Source organism: Vitis riparia, chromosome 7 (genome assembly GCF_004353265.1).
Source record: "Vitis riparia cultivar Riparia Gloire de Montpellier isolate 1030 chromosome 7, EGFV_Vit.rip_1.0, whole genome shotgun sequence".
Taxonomy (NCBI): domain Eukaryota; kingdom Viridiplantae; phylum Streptophyta; class Magnoliopsida; order Vitales; family Vitaceae; genus Vitis; species Vitis riparia.
Window position 1 is genome coordinate 21960885 of NC_048437.1, and position 18082 is coordinate 21978966.

Consider the following 18082-nt stretch of genomic DNA (forward strand, 5'->3'; position numbering starts at 1 on the left):
TTCTTGTTAATGGATACAGGTTCATATATGGTCTGATTTGAAAACAAAAAAAAAAAAATACAGATTCATACATGCTTCTCAAATGCTAATGGAAACTTCTTTTAAATTATATTGCCGATAATGTCGAGTAACTACTACATGACAGAGAAACAAGCACAACAAGAATACATCCATGCACAACGAAATTATCATTGTTTAAATGCATAAGGGTGATAATTATAATAAAATGTGTGCCAAAGCCAAATAGGCACATGTCACTGTCCATGAACTGTCCATGAACATTATAAAAAGGAAAGCTATCTGACACAAATACCTCACTCATTGCATCTGCAACACAACACTTGATAAGATCTTCATATAGGTCTGCTGAGCGTTGTATTTCTGGTGCATCAGCCCAATATTCTAGTATCAAGAGTGAATATTCACAACACCTGCAATAGAAAAGAGAATGTAATATTGAGTTTAGGAAAAACATACAAAAAAATATACCCAAACTAACAAAAGCAGAGTCAAACCTTGCACGTAGCACTGCATTACGGTCATTCTTAGCACAATCAGCTATTTTAGGAAGTACACGGGCAACTTTACAGTTCCGCAACATCTAGAAACCCAAGGACACAATTAAAGCAGCACATTCAAAAGAAAACAGGAGGCAAATAAAATTTTAAAAAAGTAAAAATATTACCGTTTTTATGCAGTTATCAGCAGACTCTGCAATTACAAGTACGGTAATCACAACAAGCTTGAAAAGGACCTGAAATTCATGTTATAGAATTAGAGAGGGAACATTGGACACTGCAATATTCAGAAAGAAGAAAGATGAACTTACTGGAATGAACATCTCAGCACACGACTCAAAATCTCCCAAGAGCTCTTTTGACAAAAAAATCAACAGATGACAAGTCTAGAAAGAAGAAAAACAGACTTAGAAACAGCTATAAAACAGCCATTCAAATTTAGAAACTGTGAAAACATAGACAAATATAGAAATGCCTTTGACTTTACCCAACACTTTTTCTGAGTTGATATACCCCTAATGCATCTTTCTAAACCTCCATGTAAAACCATGCAAAAAAAAAAATAGAAATAGCAACCCAAAAGAAACACAAGAATACATCCACACAATTTTAATGTATCATTTTCGCTTTAAACAGAAGGCTCAACCAGACGATTCTCATACTAACTGAAAATAACCAAACCATCAGTTTGGATAAACTGTGTGAGTGATAGTGGTCATTGTAATTTCATTTTCATATGTATGGTTTCATTTCCTTTCTGCTCAATCAGAAGAAAGATTTCACTCCTTTGTTAGATCCTCTTTGCTACATTGCCTGAGACTGTGACATCTTTTATAATTGGGAAGGAAAATGCACGGAATAGCAAGTGTGAAATCATTTTAAATATTTTCTTATGTTAAACCCTCTGGAAGGTGCAAAACCATCAATTTTCAACAACTACAAGTTGTCAGATAAAGAACATACCTTATTCTTATTAACTTTTCACTATCTTTGGGGTGCATTGGGTGCTGCCTTCTTCAGTTAGGGCAACACTTTTGGGCTGGGATGGGTCCTTTGTGGGAAAGAAGAGAAGGGAAGTTTAAAGAGCATACCCCTTATGCATCTTCTGGGTGGTTTGGAAGGAAAGGAACAGAATTCCGTTTGAAGATGACGTGTTTTCCATCCAAAGACTTAAAAGTTCTTTTGCTTGTTTTCTTTGGTTGGTAACGAAATTGTTCATAAAAGATGGTCCTTCGACGTTAGTTAATTTCATTGATTGGTTGGGCTCTTGTTGAGGGTGGGGATATTTTTTGTACCTCCATTTTGACAGCCTTTTTTGTTCCAGCTGGGTGGGGGTGGGTGTATCTATCTTGTATACTTTGAGTCGCCATTTTGGCGACTCTTTTTAATATATTTACCTCTCATTACTTATCAAAAAGAAGAAGAAGAATAGAAAAAAATCCTTTCAATGATGGGAAATTCATGAAAATGCTAGTTTACCTGCTTCACAATGCTGGACCTACGATCAGATAATTGTATGCTCAAAGGACCAACAAGTTGCTTTAGGAGTCCACGGAAGCCAGGGTAGTCAGCAGCACCTAGTAGGACAAAAAAGATGATAAAAGATGCATTAATATCCTTTCCCCCACAAAATATTACAAGCCCATAGTATGTTTACAAGCTCCATGGCAGTTCCTGACCAAATGATAGAAATTTCGGTCTCATACATCAACCAACACAAATAGTTCCAGGAGGGAAAAGAAGGGGGGAAAAAGTAATGGAGCTGTACTATGGTTTAGATATATCAACAACATTTACAGCTCTTAAAATATATAAACAACATATTTTGGAAGCTTAAAACTTTCAGAAGTTTCCCCATATATACCTACAACACAAATACTCCAAAGAATTATACAAATAACAAGGATAGTCTTAGAACTAAAAGTAGTGATTGAAAAAGAAGTCTGGTATGATGAATCACCAACTTATTAGGGCATCGTTTACATCATGTTTCAACAAACAACTGGCCAGCTAATTGCCATAAAAAGTTTATTTCTTCATATATTACAAGAAATCAAATATGATGAAATTGCTCACATAAACAAAACTAATTCAGATTTTTTTTTTTTTTGATAGATAAGCACAAATATATTAAGGGGTGAAAAGTCACAAAACATACAGGGAGTATACATAGCAGCCTAACACAAGAACACAAAAAACAAGCAACCTCACCAACCCTTAAGTGGCCGCTAGCCACTCCAAAAAGCCTAAGAGCGAAGAGGACTCCTCTCCAATGTATACCCTAGCCCAACTCCACAAATTACATACAAAAGAATTTTTGAGTTTCTGTATAGCTAAAGAACCCCTCCTAAAAGCTAATTTATTCCCTTCCTTCCATACCATCCAGAAAAAACACAATGGGATGGAATTCCAGATCTTTTTCCTTTTTTTCCCCACAGAAGGGCCCCTCCAACTAAATAACATCTCTTTAACTGACTCTGGGAACACCCACTGAACCCCAAAAAGGGCAAGGACCCTTACCACCATACAGTGTAAAAAAATGTAATTTACATTTTCCTCTTCACAACCACACAAAAAACAGCAATTAGGGAGCTACCACCCCCGTTTTTGAAGCCTATCCAAAGTGAGAATCTTCCTCCACGTGGCTTCCCAAGCAAAAAAAGCAACTTTGGTTGGGACCCTATCCACCCAAATGCATTTATTCGGGAAAGCGCAGGCATTGGAGACATAACCCTAAAAATGCCATAACCCCCTCATTTCCAAAACACAGAGTCCTCCTCTGAAGATATCCTGAAGTCGCTCAGCATATTAAGCAAGTCTCTTATCAAGTCCAGCTCTCAATCATTAAAATCTCTAGAAAATCTGAAATTCCAACCTCCTTGACCAAGGCTTGAGTCCCACACTTCATTGATCATTGCATTCCTATGAACTGCCAAGGCAAATAACTGGGGGAAATATTGGGACAGCGCCACAGTGCCACACCACTGATCAGTCCAAAATTTAACTCTACTCCCCTTCCCCACCTTGAACTTTATGCTATCCCAGCACCAATTTGCCTCCTTCATAATCTCTTCCAAACTCCCACTCCAAACGTCCCGCGAGCTTCCTTAGTCCTCCACCCAAAGCCCTCTTGACCATATTTCACCCCGATCACCCCCTTCCAAATATTGACCTTTTCAGAGGCAAATCTCCAAATCCATTTACCCAGCAAGGCTTTGTTCAAGAGATCAACCTTCCGTATGCCTAGACCACCCTTCTCCTTTTGAGTGCACACCACCTCCCAATTAATTAAGTGGGCTTTCCTCTCCAGGCTTCCCCCTCCTTAAAGAAAGTCTCTTTGTAATTTTTCAAGCCTTTTTGCAACAATCTTGGGCATTCGAAAGAGGGACAGATGGTAAATAAGCAGGCTGGCCAGTGTGCTCTTAATGAGGGTGATACGCCCGCCCTTAGATATATATTGTCTTTTCCACTAGGCTAATCTTCTCCTCATTCTCTCTTCCACCCCATCCCACATAGAAATAGCTTTGTGATGGGCTCCAAGGGGCAGCCCCAAGTAAATAGTGGGCAGAGACCCCACTCCACACCCTAGCTCCACTGCCATTTCCTCAATCTCTTCAACCTCACCAACCGGAATTAAAACGCTCTTAGCTAGGTTAATTCTTAGACCGAAAGACGCCTCAAACCAAGCCAAAATCCAGCTTAAAGCGGTTAGTTGCTCTTCCTAGCTTCGCAGCAAATGATTGTATCGTCAGCAAAAAGAAGGTGGGAGACAATCATCTCCACTCCCCCTCTCCCCCGAAGTCTACAGCTTAACAAGAAGCCCACATCAATAGCCCTTCTTATTAGAGTGCTTAGCACTTCCATACCCAAGACGAAGAGATAAGGAGAAAGAGGATCTCCTTGCCGCAACCCCTTGGTGTTCGAGAAGAAGCCTGCAGGCACCCCATTGACCAGGATAGAAAATTTAGCAGTTGAGATGCATCACCAAATCCACTCCATCCACCGAGACCCAAAGCCCATTTTAAGTAAAACCTTCATGAGAAAATTCCAGTTGATGCTGTCATAGGCTTTTTCGATGTCCAATTTGCAAATCAGCCCTTTCTCTTTTCGTTTATGCCAGAAGTCAATCACCTCATTAGCTATAAGCGAAGCATCCAAAATCTGTCTGCCCTCACAAAGGCATTTTGATCCACAGAAACCACCTTTTCTAAAACCTTCTTCAGCCTATTCGCCAGCACCTTAGCCAAAAGCTTGTACAATCCCCCTAACAGGCTGATTGGCCAGAAATCCCCCAGGTCTTCAGCACCTCCTTTCTTAGGGATGAGGACCAAGAAGGTGGTATTGAGGCTATTGGCAAAAGATCTTTGATCATAAAACTCCTTAAACAAATCCACAATCTCCTCCTTCACAAAATCCCAGCAAGCTTGCCAAAAGGCCACTGTGAACCCATCCGGGCCTGGAGCTTTATCACCATTCATTTCCATCAGGGCAGAGTGAATTTCCTCCTCAGTGAAAGGCAGCTCCAAAACCTCAGCTTCACGGGAGTTAAGGCGATTGAGGTGCAGCCCGTCAATATCAGCTCTCCAGCCTGGCTCTTCTGAGAGCAAATGCCAAAAAGCATTCACAATCCCCTCCCTCACCTCCTGTTCCTCAGTCATCCACACCCCATTAATCTTAATTCTATCCAAGTAATTATTTCTTCGGTGGGCATTTGTCATCCGGTGAAAGAAGTCTGTGTTCCTATTCCCTTCCTTTAGCCACAGCTCCCTTGACAGTTGTCTCCAGTGGATTTCTTCCATTAAAACCCACTTTTTAAAGGATTCCTTAGCTTCTTTTTTCAGCTCTATTTCTCCTTCAAAAAGGCTCCTCTCACTTTTCACCCCATCTCAGTACTCAACTTGTTGAAGAGTTGAGATTTTATTAACTTCCAACCTTCCAAACACCTCTATATTCCAAACTTTGATTTTTTGCTTCAACTCCTTCATTTAACTAGTCTGAAACTAGCCTTCCCTCTCACCTCAGGCCACCATCCCCGAAGAAGGTCCTTAAAACGATCAACTTTAAGCCACATATTTTCAAACCTAAACGGGGAAGGGCCCCACCTTAACCCACCACCCATCAGCAAGATGGGAAAGTGATCTAAGGTGGGTCTGGGCAACCTGCTTTGGACAACCCCATTGAAATGATCAAGCTAGTTTTGGGTCACTAGGAACCTATCCAGTCTAGCCCAAGCCTAATTATTCCTACCCCCACTCCAGGTAAGCGCACCCCCTTGCAAAGGAAGATCAAGAAGCTCTAACTCGTCAACAATATGGGCGAACCTTCTCATTGCACCAGTTAGCCTTCCCTGACTACTTCTTTCCCCTTGGGAGAGAATGACATTGAAGTCACCCCCTAAACACCATGGATCATCCCAAATGCCTCTGATCGCCCCTAGCTCCTCCCACATACAATCCCCTATCCTCTCTAGAGAACGGCCCATACACACCAATAAAATCCAAACTAGCCCATCTTCCACATTCCTGAGCCTACAGGAAATTGAGAAGTTTCCCACCTCCATCTCAAGCACCTCCAAGCTCCTTTTATCCCAACAAATCAATAACCCTCCCGCAAAGCCATAGGCATCCAAGGCACCCCGGTCTAGAAACCTACCAGTGCCCAAGCTTCTCACCAGCCCCTCTGACATTGCCTGAATTTTGGTCTCTTAGAGACAAAACAAATCCACCCTCTGACTTCTAATCACGGCCTTAATCACCTTTCTTTTGGAACTGCCGTTAGCTCCACGAACAGTGCAGCTCAAGAGTCTTAGCTTCATTTAACTTCCATGACCTGAACAAAACTAATTCAGATATTAATTGGCACATTATATTATAGGCAAATTAAGAATATGATAAACAATGCTAAAATGAAGCATCAACAAAAGGGAGCACAAAACCATTCACGATGTATATAAAGGGGCCAAAACAAAGCAAAGGGATACACAAAAAACGCCTCCCTCACCTTACATAGAGCTTAACCACTTAACAAAGTCCATCAAGAACAAGGAACAATCTCCCACATACACTCTAACCCAGTACAAGAAATCATACATAAAGGATTGTTTGATTTCTTGGTCCGCTCTATCACTATTATCAAATTGTCTCCTATTTCTCTCTCCATAGAGTACAAAACAAGAAAAAGAGGCAACTCTCCAAGCTTTGTTCCTCTTCTTCATAATAAAAGATCCATGTCAACCCAAAAGGATATCTCTCACTAAGGAATGCATCACCCACTCTATTCCAAATCGAGCATATTCAATTTTCTTTTTTTTCTTTTTTTGATAAGTAAAAAGTAAGTAAATCAAATTCAACAATCAGCCACCACAACATGACAATTTTCAAACAATGAAGGAAGATTTGATCAACAATTTCTTCTCCTTTGCAAAGATAGCATATGTTTGATATACTCCAACCCCTTTTGAGTTGATCCAACACCAGCATCCAGCCCACATAGCTTCACATGTTAAAAGGGCGGCTATTGATGAAACCCAAGGATTCCACATACAACTTGAAGCAAACACCTCTATTTTTTCATTTGATAAAGAGGAATAAAGAGATTTAACTGCGAAATGCAAAGATAGCATATGTTTGGCATACTCCAACCTCCCCTTTTGAGTTGATCCAACATTAGTATCCTACCTATGTAGCTTCACATGTGATAGGGGCAACTATTGACAATACCCAAGAATTCCAAACGCTACTAGGAGGGAACACCTCAATCCTTCCATTTAGTATAGAGGAATTGAGAGATTTAACTGAAAAAATGTTATTCTTCAAGTTCATCCATGCCATTTTATCCTCTATATCCCTACTAATTGTCTACGCTTACAACCTCATAAAAAAGGCCTCTACCCCCTTTAGCTCCTAATCATGAATATGTCCTATAAACCTAGAGTCCTAACAATCTCCCTCCCCATCCTGCTCCCACACCCAAACTACCGATGCATCTTTGGCAATGATATTGTGAATAACACATCAAAACAACCTCCCTCAAGGATATGTTACCACACCACCTATCCTTCCAAAATTTCACCCTCCTCCCATTACTCGTCCTAAAACCAATTCTACTATTAAAGGTCTCCCACACTCCCACCCTGTATCCTTCCATCCCTCTAGAGCATCATTCGCCTCTTCTTCCCTATACTTGAAATCACCCACTTCAAAAGGGAATCCCCCTTAGTAGGGAATCTCTAGTACCATTTTCCAATAAGAGCCTTAATAAAGAGTAGACAAACTTTTAATATGGGAGATGAAGGTCAAAGTAGAAAAAAGAAAAAAAGAAAAAAAGGAAAAAAGAGGCTTAAAGATCAATCCCCAAGTTAACCCAACTTGTCAATAAAACCCAAGAAACAAAGCTCCCTCCCCCATATAACCCACCAACCAAACAAAGAATTAGAACTAAACTGGGTAAATTTGTCTCTTGTCACACAAGTCTTGTATATATGATGCATATTAAAATAAAAATCTCTAAGTATAGGGTTCCCCATTTGAATGACTTAGAGTCCATTTGAGAATAATTTCATTCAATTTCAACAGCAAGAGCTCAATCCATAAAAATTCTACGATCTCAAACCAACAATAAAAAATAAAATAAAGTTTAGAGAGAGAGAGAGAGAGACCTATGAACACTAGAGTGAGCATAACATAGTCATTTTCCTCCTCTATAATGCAAACCTACTATGCCAACTAACTAGAGCTGTTCTAACAATATAAGCAAACCCAAGCTACCCTAAAGGATTACCTTAAACCAACCATAGAACAATGGATCAAGAGATGATTAACAGATTCATCCTTCTCACAAATACAACACCTTCTCTGCGATTGCATTAGCTAGTCCACAGTTATATCATCTCACATAGAAGCCCAAAGAAACCCTACTCCAAAGGGAGCATAAGAACTCCAAATTTCCTGAACTAGTGGCATTGCGTTTTAAATGTTAACCAATGAAGCATGACTAAACCGAAAAGAACCATCCTATTAATCTCCAAGGGAGCATATCCTCACTCCATTCCCCCGCCTAAAAAACAAACACACAAGCTCAACAGAGAGGAAATAGACAAACCAAAATAAAATTACTCCATAAATGAACCCAACATTTCCCTTTTCAAATCATGAAACCTTATATCAATGCCCCACTACCATCCATACTCCCATAGCTTGTTCTGTTAGCTTCACTATTAACTAGAATTCTAAATAAATCCAGGAACTATCCTTCAAAGAATGCTCCAATAAACTAAGCCATTGTCTCTTATCACACAAGTCTTGTATGCATGATGCATATTCAAATAAACATCTCTAAGCATAGGATTCCCCATTTGAATAACTTTCCATTTGAGAATAATTTCATTCAATTTCAACAGCAAGAGCTCAATCCGTAAAAATTCTACAATCTCAAACCAACAATAAAAAATAAGATAAAGTTTAGAGAGAAAGAGAGAGAGAAAGACTTCCGAATTTAAGAAAGAGACTTCTGAATTTAAGTAAATTCAACTTCCTTAATAAAAAATAAAAAATAAAATAAAGTTTAGAGAGAGAAAGAGAGAGACTTCTGAATTTAAGTATAATTCAACTTCCTTGTAATTCTAATTCAATCAATAAATTACTTGTTTTTTATTAAGAAAATACCATATATCCTAAATATTTAGCATTATCTGTATAAATCCTTTTATATCATTCAGTTCGCATTTAACGCCATATCCTTTTACAAATCAAAGCTCATCATCTTTTTTTGAACTTCTTGTTTTCTTCTTAGTGCTTTTGACCTATACCAAATCACTACTCAACAATTCATTCATCAGCTTACTTCTCCCATTTGCCAAATAGAAAGCCAATCATGATTGTATGGCACACTAAGAGAAAAAAGCAAGGATGCTATTAATCCTTATTGTTTATAATTGGCTTGAAATCCTCACTAAACACCTTCAAAAGGCAACTAAGGCGATTTGATTGAAAGGTTTACCAAAAGGACTACAAACAATTGAAAATCTCCGATTTACAAAATAAGACAGGTGTTTTTTGTGATGCTTATTAGTATCATCTTCAAATAAGTAAATGTAGCTATAGATTTTTGAGTTATTAGAAAATTTCATGTTAATGCAAGAAAAGTTTGATCCTTGGGATAGAGGAAGTCCATAGTTCTTAATTGGAGTTGTAAGGAGTGGAATTTACATTTGATCTATACTTGGGAATGCTCTCAGTGTGTCTTTCATATAGACACAAGTGTGGGACATTGTAGTAATACGCTGTGTAAAACTACATGTAATAAACAGGTTGGCCATCCAAATTTAATATGTCATTGTTGTTAAAATACAAATTTAGCATGTCATTGTTATTAATGTCCATCCTCCAGCATCTAGTTGTCTTTTTCCACCATTACCATCTAGATGGGGAAAATCACTCTTAAGATGTAGGTAAACGCTAAGTTTTTTCCCAAATGCCTAGATCCACCCCAATCAAGTAGCAAATGGCCAAATGAGGAGCTGCCAATGGCATTTTTCTTTTATAGGAAAAGATCAAGTTTATTAAAAATGCTTAACAAAAAGGCACACAAAAAACTACATGATATATAAAAAAGCGCTAAAAGATTCAACAAAGTGGAGAGAGACCAAAAAAATCCCTTCTCCCTACTTAAAGTTCAGCCAATCAATGAAGTCCACCATAGACAATGAAAAATCTCCTATGTACACCCCCACTCCAAAAAATTATCCATAAAGAATTGTTTGATTGCTTGATCTGCTTTTTAGTATTTTTTGAAAGTTCTCATATTTCTCTCCTCTTCAATTTTTTTTTGATAAGTAATATTTCTCTCCTTTTCGATACGGTCCACAATAAGTATAAAGGAGTAACTCTTCAAGCTTTCTTCATCTTCTTCCCAAAAAATGATCCATGCCAACTCAAAAGGGCACCTCTTTTTTAGGGTACATCTCCCACTTCATTCTGAATAGTGCATTAGTCAGCTACCGCAAGATGATTGCTTTCATGCAACAAAAGAGGATGCCATCAATAATTTTTTCTTCTCCTATACACAAATAGCATTTGTTTTGCATCTTCCATCCCCTTCTTTTGAGCTGGTCCAACTTCAAGATCCTTCCCCACACAACTTCCCAATCAAAAAACCCAACCCTCAACATAATCCAAGGACTCCAAACAATGCTTGAAGCAACAATCTTCATTCTTCATTAGCCAAATAGTAGAGAGATTTAACTGAGAAATTGTCACACTTCAAATTCAGTCAAAACATTTTATCCTCTTGATCCCAACAAATTGCTAGCCGCATTTGTTCTATTTATTTAGGTCTTTAGTGTACTTGTTGGTATTTATGGTGTTGTTGGCTTACATTTCTATGAGATGCTCAGGATCTTTGCTTGTAATTTTTTACTTGCTTGTCTTGAAGCATAGAACATCCTTCTTGAATCCCTTATCTCCCTATTATTAATAAATCATTTCTTTCCTATCCAAAAAGATGTAAGATTTTATCATTCCAGTAGGTACAAAATTACATGCTTTGACTATGCCTCCAAAAAACATATCTTAACATAATTTGTTTTGAGGGCCACTAGCTTATCTCCAATCCAAGCTTCTCATTATAACAAAAAGAAAACAAGCATCTATAAAAAATTGCCTCCCAAGACCATCAACATTCTGTCTATTATGAGCAAATCTTGCAATAGAAACCAAAATATGTATCACAATGACATGGAAAAGGGGGGCACTATGCTTGCCTTTGTCAAAATGGAGGAATCTAAAAACCTATTCAGATCCTAAATTCATTTCAACAAATTTTACCCATTGATAAAATCATTATAAGCAATAAAACAACTTTCTCATTTAACCCCATATCATAAACCATATAAACCTAAAACAATAAAGGATGGTTTGGCAATTAAAACAAAATACAAATATTCCCAGTCTCACTAGCTTCTCCCAAACCATCTATCGCATACAGAAGATTAGGATAGCAGACAACACAACATTTATAACTGTTCTCTAATGCTTCTGCAACACCACCAGCACAAAAGTTTTTGCATATTCCACATGCAATATATATAGTAACAAGCCAGTGGGTCATTGATCTGTTTACAATCATATCGCAGACAATGACAAATATTTTATCAGAAAACCTTATTAATCTCCCTATGCATGTAATAATATTTTTTCCAGATCTCTTGGACAAAATTTCCTTTCAATTCCCAAGATAATGTTTCTTTGAATAAAAAAGGTTACAGACCAATCACACAATAAGAAATTCTGAAGCTTATAACAGTTTAGAAAATAGAGAGCTAAGAAATTCTGAAGCGAAAGAAAGTTTATAAGATAGGGGGGATCCAGACCTCCAGAAACAAGGCCTTCAACTCTCTGCATAGCAGCAATGCGGATGGACCAATCTTTTTCCGGTACAAGGGTAGATGCAATCTTCTCAATTTCCCTTACTAGCTCCTTTTCAGAGTATACTTTAATTGGGTCTATAGGCTTTTCCGTGATATCATTTTCTGCTGCTCAGAACGAACAAAGAAAGTGAATATCAATGATGCAAAGCATCACAGGAGTATAAATTCTATAGAAAAGGTGATTGCACCATGCATACGCAAGTGAAAAATAACTAGGCAGGGCCCAAAGAATAAGCTTTCCATAGAACACCCAATGTTTTCTGGGAACTAGCATTTGTTTCACCAAACAGGCCAATTTTATTGAAGGGGCACTAATTCTGTAAATGTTTCATGTTTAAGACGTCAACTGCAATGTGGGTGCTCCATAAAAGAAACCATACAGCAAATTCAATTAGTTTTTTAAACACCAAGGGCAACCAGTCAAATCAAACAATGCATCAATTCATTGATGTAGGAAAATGAGTATCATCAAAGATCACTAGAGAGAGATTTTGCACATATTCACCAAATTAGATGGCCACCCACCCCAACCCTTTCTCCTAGTGCGTTGAGGTGGAATGTATTTTTTATGCAAGTTGAATGGACTTTTTGATTTTTCTGTTTCCATTGTGTAATTTTTTGCTTATTTCCGTTTGTTCTTGTTTTGTATTGGAATTTCTGGTTTTTCTTGTGATGGATAGCACATTGTTCCTTGAACTAATCCCTGTATTTTCCCCTTAAATAAATTTGATTCTTATAAATTGAGAACAAATTATGAATTTCCATTGGATTCAAGGGGAAATTGATTGAAATTTATACACTCCCTTAAAAGAATTTATTTTTTCAAAATGATGGATTTTATTAAATTGTGAACAACAATAAAGTTCAAGAAAAAGAATTCATGAGTATGATAGTATGCCAGTTAAATAAAAGAAAATAAAAAACCAAGATGCAGAGCATTTGAGATCAAAGAATGCTAACCTCCAAAAAGAGACATCTCGCGTGTTGAATTCTTGGCCTTTGGACTGCTTTTTTTGGGGTTAAGGCCGACAGGTTTCACCTCAACAGCACCATAATTTCCCACAAGTCCATCAGAAGAGCGAATTTTTGGTTCAATCCTCTCTAGTCTGATATTAATATCTCTCAACTGCAGTTAAAGAATGTATTGTTAAATAACAGTAACAAATTAGCTCAATCAGGATTGAATATTTTCACCATTAATCTATCACACCTCATCTGAAATTAACAAACATAAGCATCAAATATTCTCATCATGCTACCTCTGTGGGACCTATGAATACAGGGAAGGAAATTCATACTGAAATAGGAAAATAGAAGGTTAGATGATCACCATAGATGTAGGTAGATGATGACGCTGAAGCTCATCACGGAACTGAGGTCCAGCCTGTGTGTACATCTCCTGAAAGAGGGAAAATAGTCAAAGAATAAATTGATTGGAGGTCAATTTCCACAGTAAAAATTTGGATGAGTTAAACCAGGAAATGCTCTTAGAGCACTTAAATGCAAAACTCCACTCTTCCCATAGTAATACCATAATACAATGAGATGAACTTATCCCAATCCAATGAGGAGGTTCCAAAGAATCAAAAACCACATTAATGTTGAAAATCAAAATTATTACCATAAGTCCGCAGACATCGATAAGATGTCACAGCATAATCTCTGAAATTGACAGCAAGGGGGACTCTGGACAGGGAAATTGAGCCTTGTTCTCCCACAGAGTGATTCAGCTAATGCAGTCTAATAGATTAATTATAGCATCCCAACCATGAAGAATATTCCTATTTGATTAAGGAAATTTGGGGCCTCATTAAAGGAAGAAACATCTTCAGATTCTGGGTAATCTAAACCAAAGGCTGATTTCCTAGCTGAAAGACAGGCTTGTGCTAGGGAGCTGAACAACGGGATGAAAATACCTCATTATCTTTTTGTATAGATAAGTCTCTGGAGTTAATTCTTCTTCTTCTTCTTCTTCTTCTTCTTCAGTCTATCGGGTTGCAAAGGGCTGGGGCTGAACCCTATTTTTTTTTTTTTTTTGTGGGTCCAAAACGACGTACCACTCCCAATCGTGCCCTAGCCTCAGCCATGCAGTGGAGAAGTGAAGAAGAAGAAGAAGAAGAAGAAGAAGTGGAAAAATAGAGGGAAAATAGTCAAGCACCTTCCGGGACCTCGGTATTTTTCTATTTTCTTCACTTTTCTGCATTTTTTTCCATTCTTATCTCATAACTCTCATTGGCAATTTTTTTTTTTAAATATAAATATTGTCTTTGACATGAAAATTTTACTAAATAAAAATAAATAAACAAAAAACACTCATATGCATATTTTTTGTTAATGTGATATGTATTTTTTTTCTTAATTTAATTATAATTATTTTATTGTAGTATAGATAATTTGTTTGCAAGATGGATAATGAGAGTGAAACTCAAGTGGACTCTTGTGCAAGTGGAAGAAGAGATCCCGCATGGAAATATGCTCGTTTGGTTAATGAAAAAGATTTGAATACCATCATATGCATTTTTTGTGATAAAATAACCAAAGAAGGCATATATAGACATAGACAACATCTTGTTAGTGGATATAGAAATGCTAAAAAGTGTAGAAAATATTCGGAACATGTTAGAGAAGAAATGGAAGAGTATATGAGTTCCAAGAAAAAATCAAAAAGAGCAAATGAATATGGGGAGCGAAGATGTTAATGAAGATTTGTTTGGTTTGGAAGATGAAGATTTTGGTGAGGAGATTAATAGTAAAATGAATGTCACCACCATTTCTATTGGAGGTAGTAACCGAGGAGGAAGTGGTGGTAGGATGTTTTCTTCAATAAAAAACAAGACAAAAAGGTCCTATGGATCATTTTTTCACTCTTAATGCAGAGATAGTTGTCCAAAATCGAAGGAGTGGGAAGATGAATCCAACTACCATCAATGATGCCTACAAAAAGGAAGCAAGAGAAAGAGTTTGTATGCTTATCACAAGGTGGATGTATGAGGCTGCTATTCCATTTAATGCAGTCACATATCCGAGTTTCCAACCAATGATTGAGGCTATTGGCCAATGTGGTGTGGGTATGAAGGGACCAACTTTTCATGAGGTAAGAGTTACAAACCTTAAGAAAGAATTGGCTCTCACAAAAGATTTGATGAAAAATCATATGGTGGAATGGGGAAAAAATGGATGTTCAATTATGTCGGATGGATGGACTGATAGGAAAGAGAGAACTTTGGTGAACTTTTTGGTTAATTGTTCAAAGGGAACCATGTTCATGCAATCCATTGATGCTTCTTCAATGATTAAGATGGGAGAAAAGATGTTTGAGTTACTTGACAAATGGGTAGAGCAAGTTGGTGAGGAGAATGTTATTCAAGTTATAACAGATAATCACTCAAGTTATGTGATGGCAAGTAATAAATATTATTTCTTGAATTTTTATTTACTTTTAAAATTTGAATTATTTATCTTGAGAACTTATGTAAATTTATTATCTACAATGTCACATAGGGAGGTTGTTAGAATTAAAGCGCCCGCATTTGTATTGGACACCATGTGCTGCACATTGCCTTGACTTGATGTTGGAAGATATTGGAAAGCTACCAAACATCAAGAGGACATTAGAGAGGGCTATATCACTAAATGGATATATTTATAATCGCTCAGGGCTACTCAACATGATGAGGCAGTTTACTGGACAAAGGGAATTGCTTAGGCCTGCTAAGACTCGTTTTGCAACTGCTTTCATCACATTATCGCGATTGCATGAACAAAAAAACAACTTGAGAAAATGTTTACAAGCTCAGATTGATCAGATAGTAAATGGGCAAAAGAGCAGAAGGGGAAAACTATAGCCAACATTGTTCTAATGCCTTCATTTTGGAACACTATTGTGTTTTCCTTAAAGGTTTCCTGTCCCCTAGTTCGTGTGCTTCGTTTGGTTGATGGTGAAAAAAAAGCTCCTATGGGATACATCTATGAGGCCATGAATAGAGCTAAGGATACAATTGTGAGAAGTTTTAATGGAAATGAAGAGAAGTACAAAGAAATCTTCAACATCATTGATAAGAGGTGGGAGATTCAGTTTCATCGGCCTTTGCATGCAGCAGGGTAGTTTTTGAACCCGGAATTCTTCTATGATAAACCAGAAATAGAGCATGATGCAGAGATTATGAGTGATTTGTATAAATGCATCTTAAGGCTAACAAGAGACCCTGCTAAGCAAGAAAAAGCTGTGGCCGAAGTGAGTTTGTACACAAATGCCCAAGGACTATTCGGGAATGAGTTAGCTGTTAGGACAAAGAAGACTAAAGCACCAGGTTAGTTATTAAGTTTTGTTTATTTAAATGATTAGATTGTATTTTTGCTAAAATAGGTGAATTGTTTCACTAAATTGTTAATATCTATACTATAGCTGAATAGTGGGCTGCATATGGAGCTTCAGCTCCAAATTTGCAAAGGTTTGCAATGAAAGTCCTCAACTTAACATGCAATGCATCAGGTTGTGAACAGAATTGGAGCATCTTTGAAAATGTAAGTAACCAAAATAATTACAAGTAATAGTCTAATAGAGTTTTGAATGTAACTTAAAAGTTAAAACTTTCAAATATATTTATGAACTTATGAATTTTTGCAGATTCATAACAAGAGAAGAAATAGGTTAGATCATCAACACTTGAATGATTTGGTATACATCAAGTATAATCAAGCCTTGAAGAGAAGATACAATAAACGTAACACCATTGACCCAATTTATTTGAAAGATATAGATGATAGCAATGAATGGTTGATAGGAAGAATGGAAGATGAGGCTTCTCATGGAGGTGCACAAGATGATTTTGTATTTGATGATGATAATTTGACATGGGGTGATGTTGCTAGAGCTACGGGAGCTGAGGAGGCCAGGTTTGATACTAGAGCAAGAGCTAGAGCAAGCCCAATAATACCACCAACGAGGGGGATAGCTTCAAGTTCTAGAACTTTGCCTTCTCATTCACTAATAGATGAAGATGAAGATGGAGACATGATTGATTCAGCGGATGAAGAAGATGGGGAAGGCTACAAATGTGGTGATGGAAATGATAATGATGATGATTTTATTGATTTAGAGGAGGAGTGATGATTGCTTGTTGTGGACAAATTTGTTATTTAAGTGTTTTTCAATGATGTTTTTGAATTGTGGACAAATTTCATGTTTTGGACCTTTTGGTTTGAAAATATTGGATTTGGATATGTATTAGGCTATTAGCAATATGGATTTGGATTTGTTTTTATGCTTGGAGTTCTTTATTTTTATGTTTTTTGTTGATTAAATTGAAGTTTTGGGTGATATTTGATGATAAATGATTGTTAAATTTGATTATATTATATAAAAATATATATGTAAACTAGGGTGCACCTCACTTCACTAAAGCCCACGCCTTAGGTGCGCCTTGCGCCTCAGGCTCCAGAACTACTTTGCGCCTTGAGCCTTTTAAAACTATGATCCTTATAGATTCCAAAAGGTAACATCTTCCCCAGTATTGCAAAGCAGGGCTGGTGGATTTCCACATTATCAAAAGAGACTTTTTTTTTTAATAAAATTGCATAGCAAGTAGCAACATATTGTTAAAAAACAAAACAAGCAAACAAACTGGCCCATAAACCACATGAAAAGGGGGACCACACTTTGATCAGAGGAGGGAAAAAAAAAAAAAAAAAGACCACTCAGTCTAAATGAATGTTGCATAAGGAAAAAGAACAATCTAGGAAGACCATTGACAACCCCCAGCATCTTCTTGACAAGATACACCACTTAAGGATTATCCATTTCTCCTATTTAAGGATCAGCTATGATAATTATTCAAATTCCTCATTGAGGATGGTTCATTCACAGCAAAATCTGAGTTGCTCTCAACCATAAAAATCTTCTTTTTTCTCTGAGGGAGGATGAGAATGTGTTTCCCCATGGGAGGTAAGAGTTGGTTTATACTGGAGTCAAAGTCCTCTAAAATCATTGTTGACGAGGTTAATGGAAATTTGAGAGGAAGCATTTTGGAAAGGGGCAGCAGTTCCTCTAGCTGGATTAGATTCGGAATCATTGTCCCAATTGCTGGAGGGGGTGGAAGTTTGTTACAATAAAGTAGATGGGAAGGAGTTTTGCAAGGTT

At 37.3% G+C, this 18082-nt stretch overlaps 1 protein-coding gene across 2 annotated transcripts in view; it reads right to left on the reverse strand.

Moving 5' to 3' along the window:
- The window catches only part of LOC117918559 (CLIP-associated protein), a 45625-nt gene that overhangs the window by 16008 nt on the left and 11535 nt on the right, over positions 1 to 18082 (reverse strand). Inside the window, exons 4-11 of one of the 2 annotated variants that reach the window (XM_034835298.1) lie at positions 13274 to 13342; positions 12904 to 13069; positions 11887 to 12045; positions 1998 to 2095; positions 830 to 904; positions 686 to 754; positions 516 to 601; positions 314 to 431 (exon numbers count right to left, since the gene is read on the reverse strand). In XM_034835298.1, coding sequence (XP_034691189.1) covers positions 314 to 431; positions 516 to 601; positions 686 to 754; positions 830 to 904; positions 1998 to 2095; positions 11887 to 12045; positions 12904 to 13069; positions 13274 to 13342 — 840 coding nt within the window. Of the gene's footprint in view, positions 1 to 313; positions 432 to 515; positions 602 to 685; positions 755 to 829; positions 905 to 1997; positions 2096 to 11886; positions 12049 to 12903; positions 13070 to 13273; positions 13343 to 18082 lie in introns of both variants that reach the window. The other variant, XM_034835297.1, reaches the window with a different exon arrangement.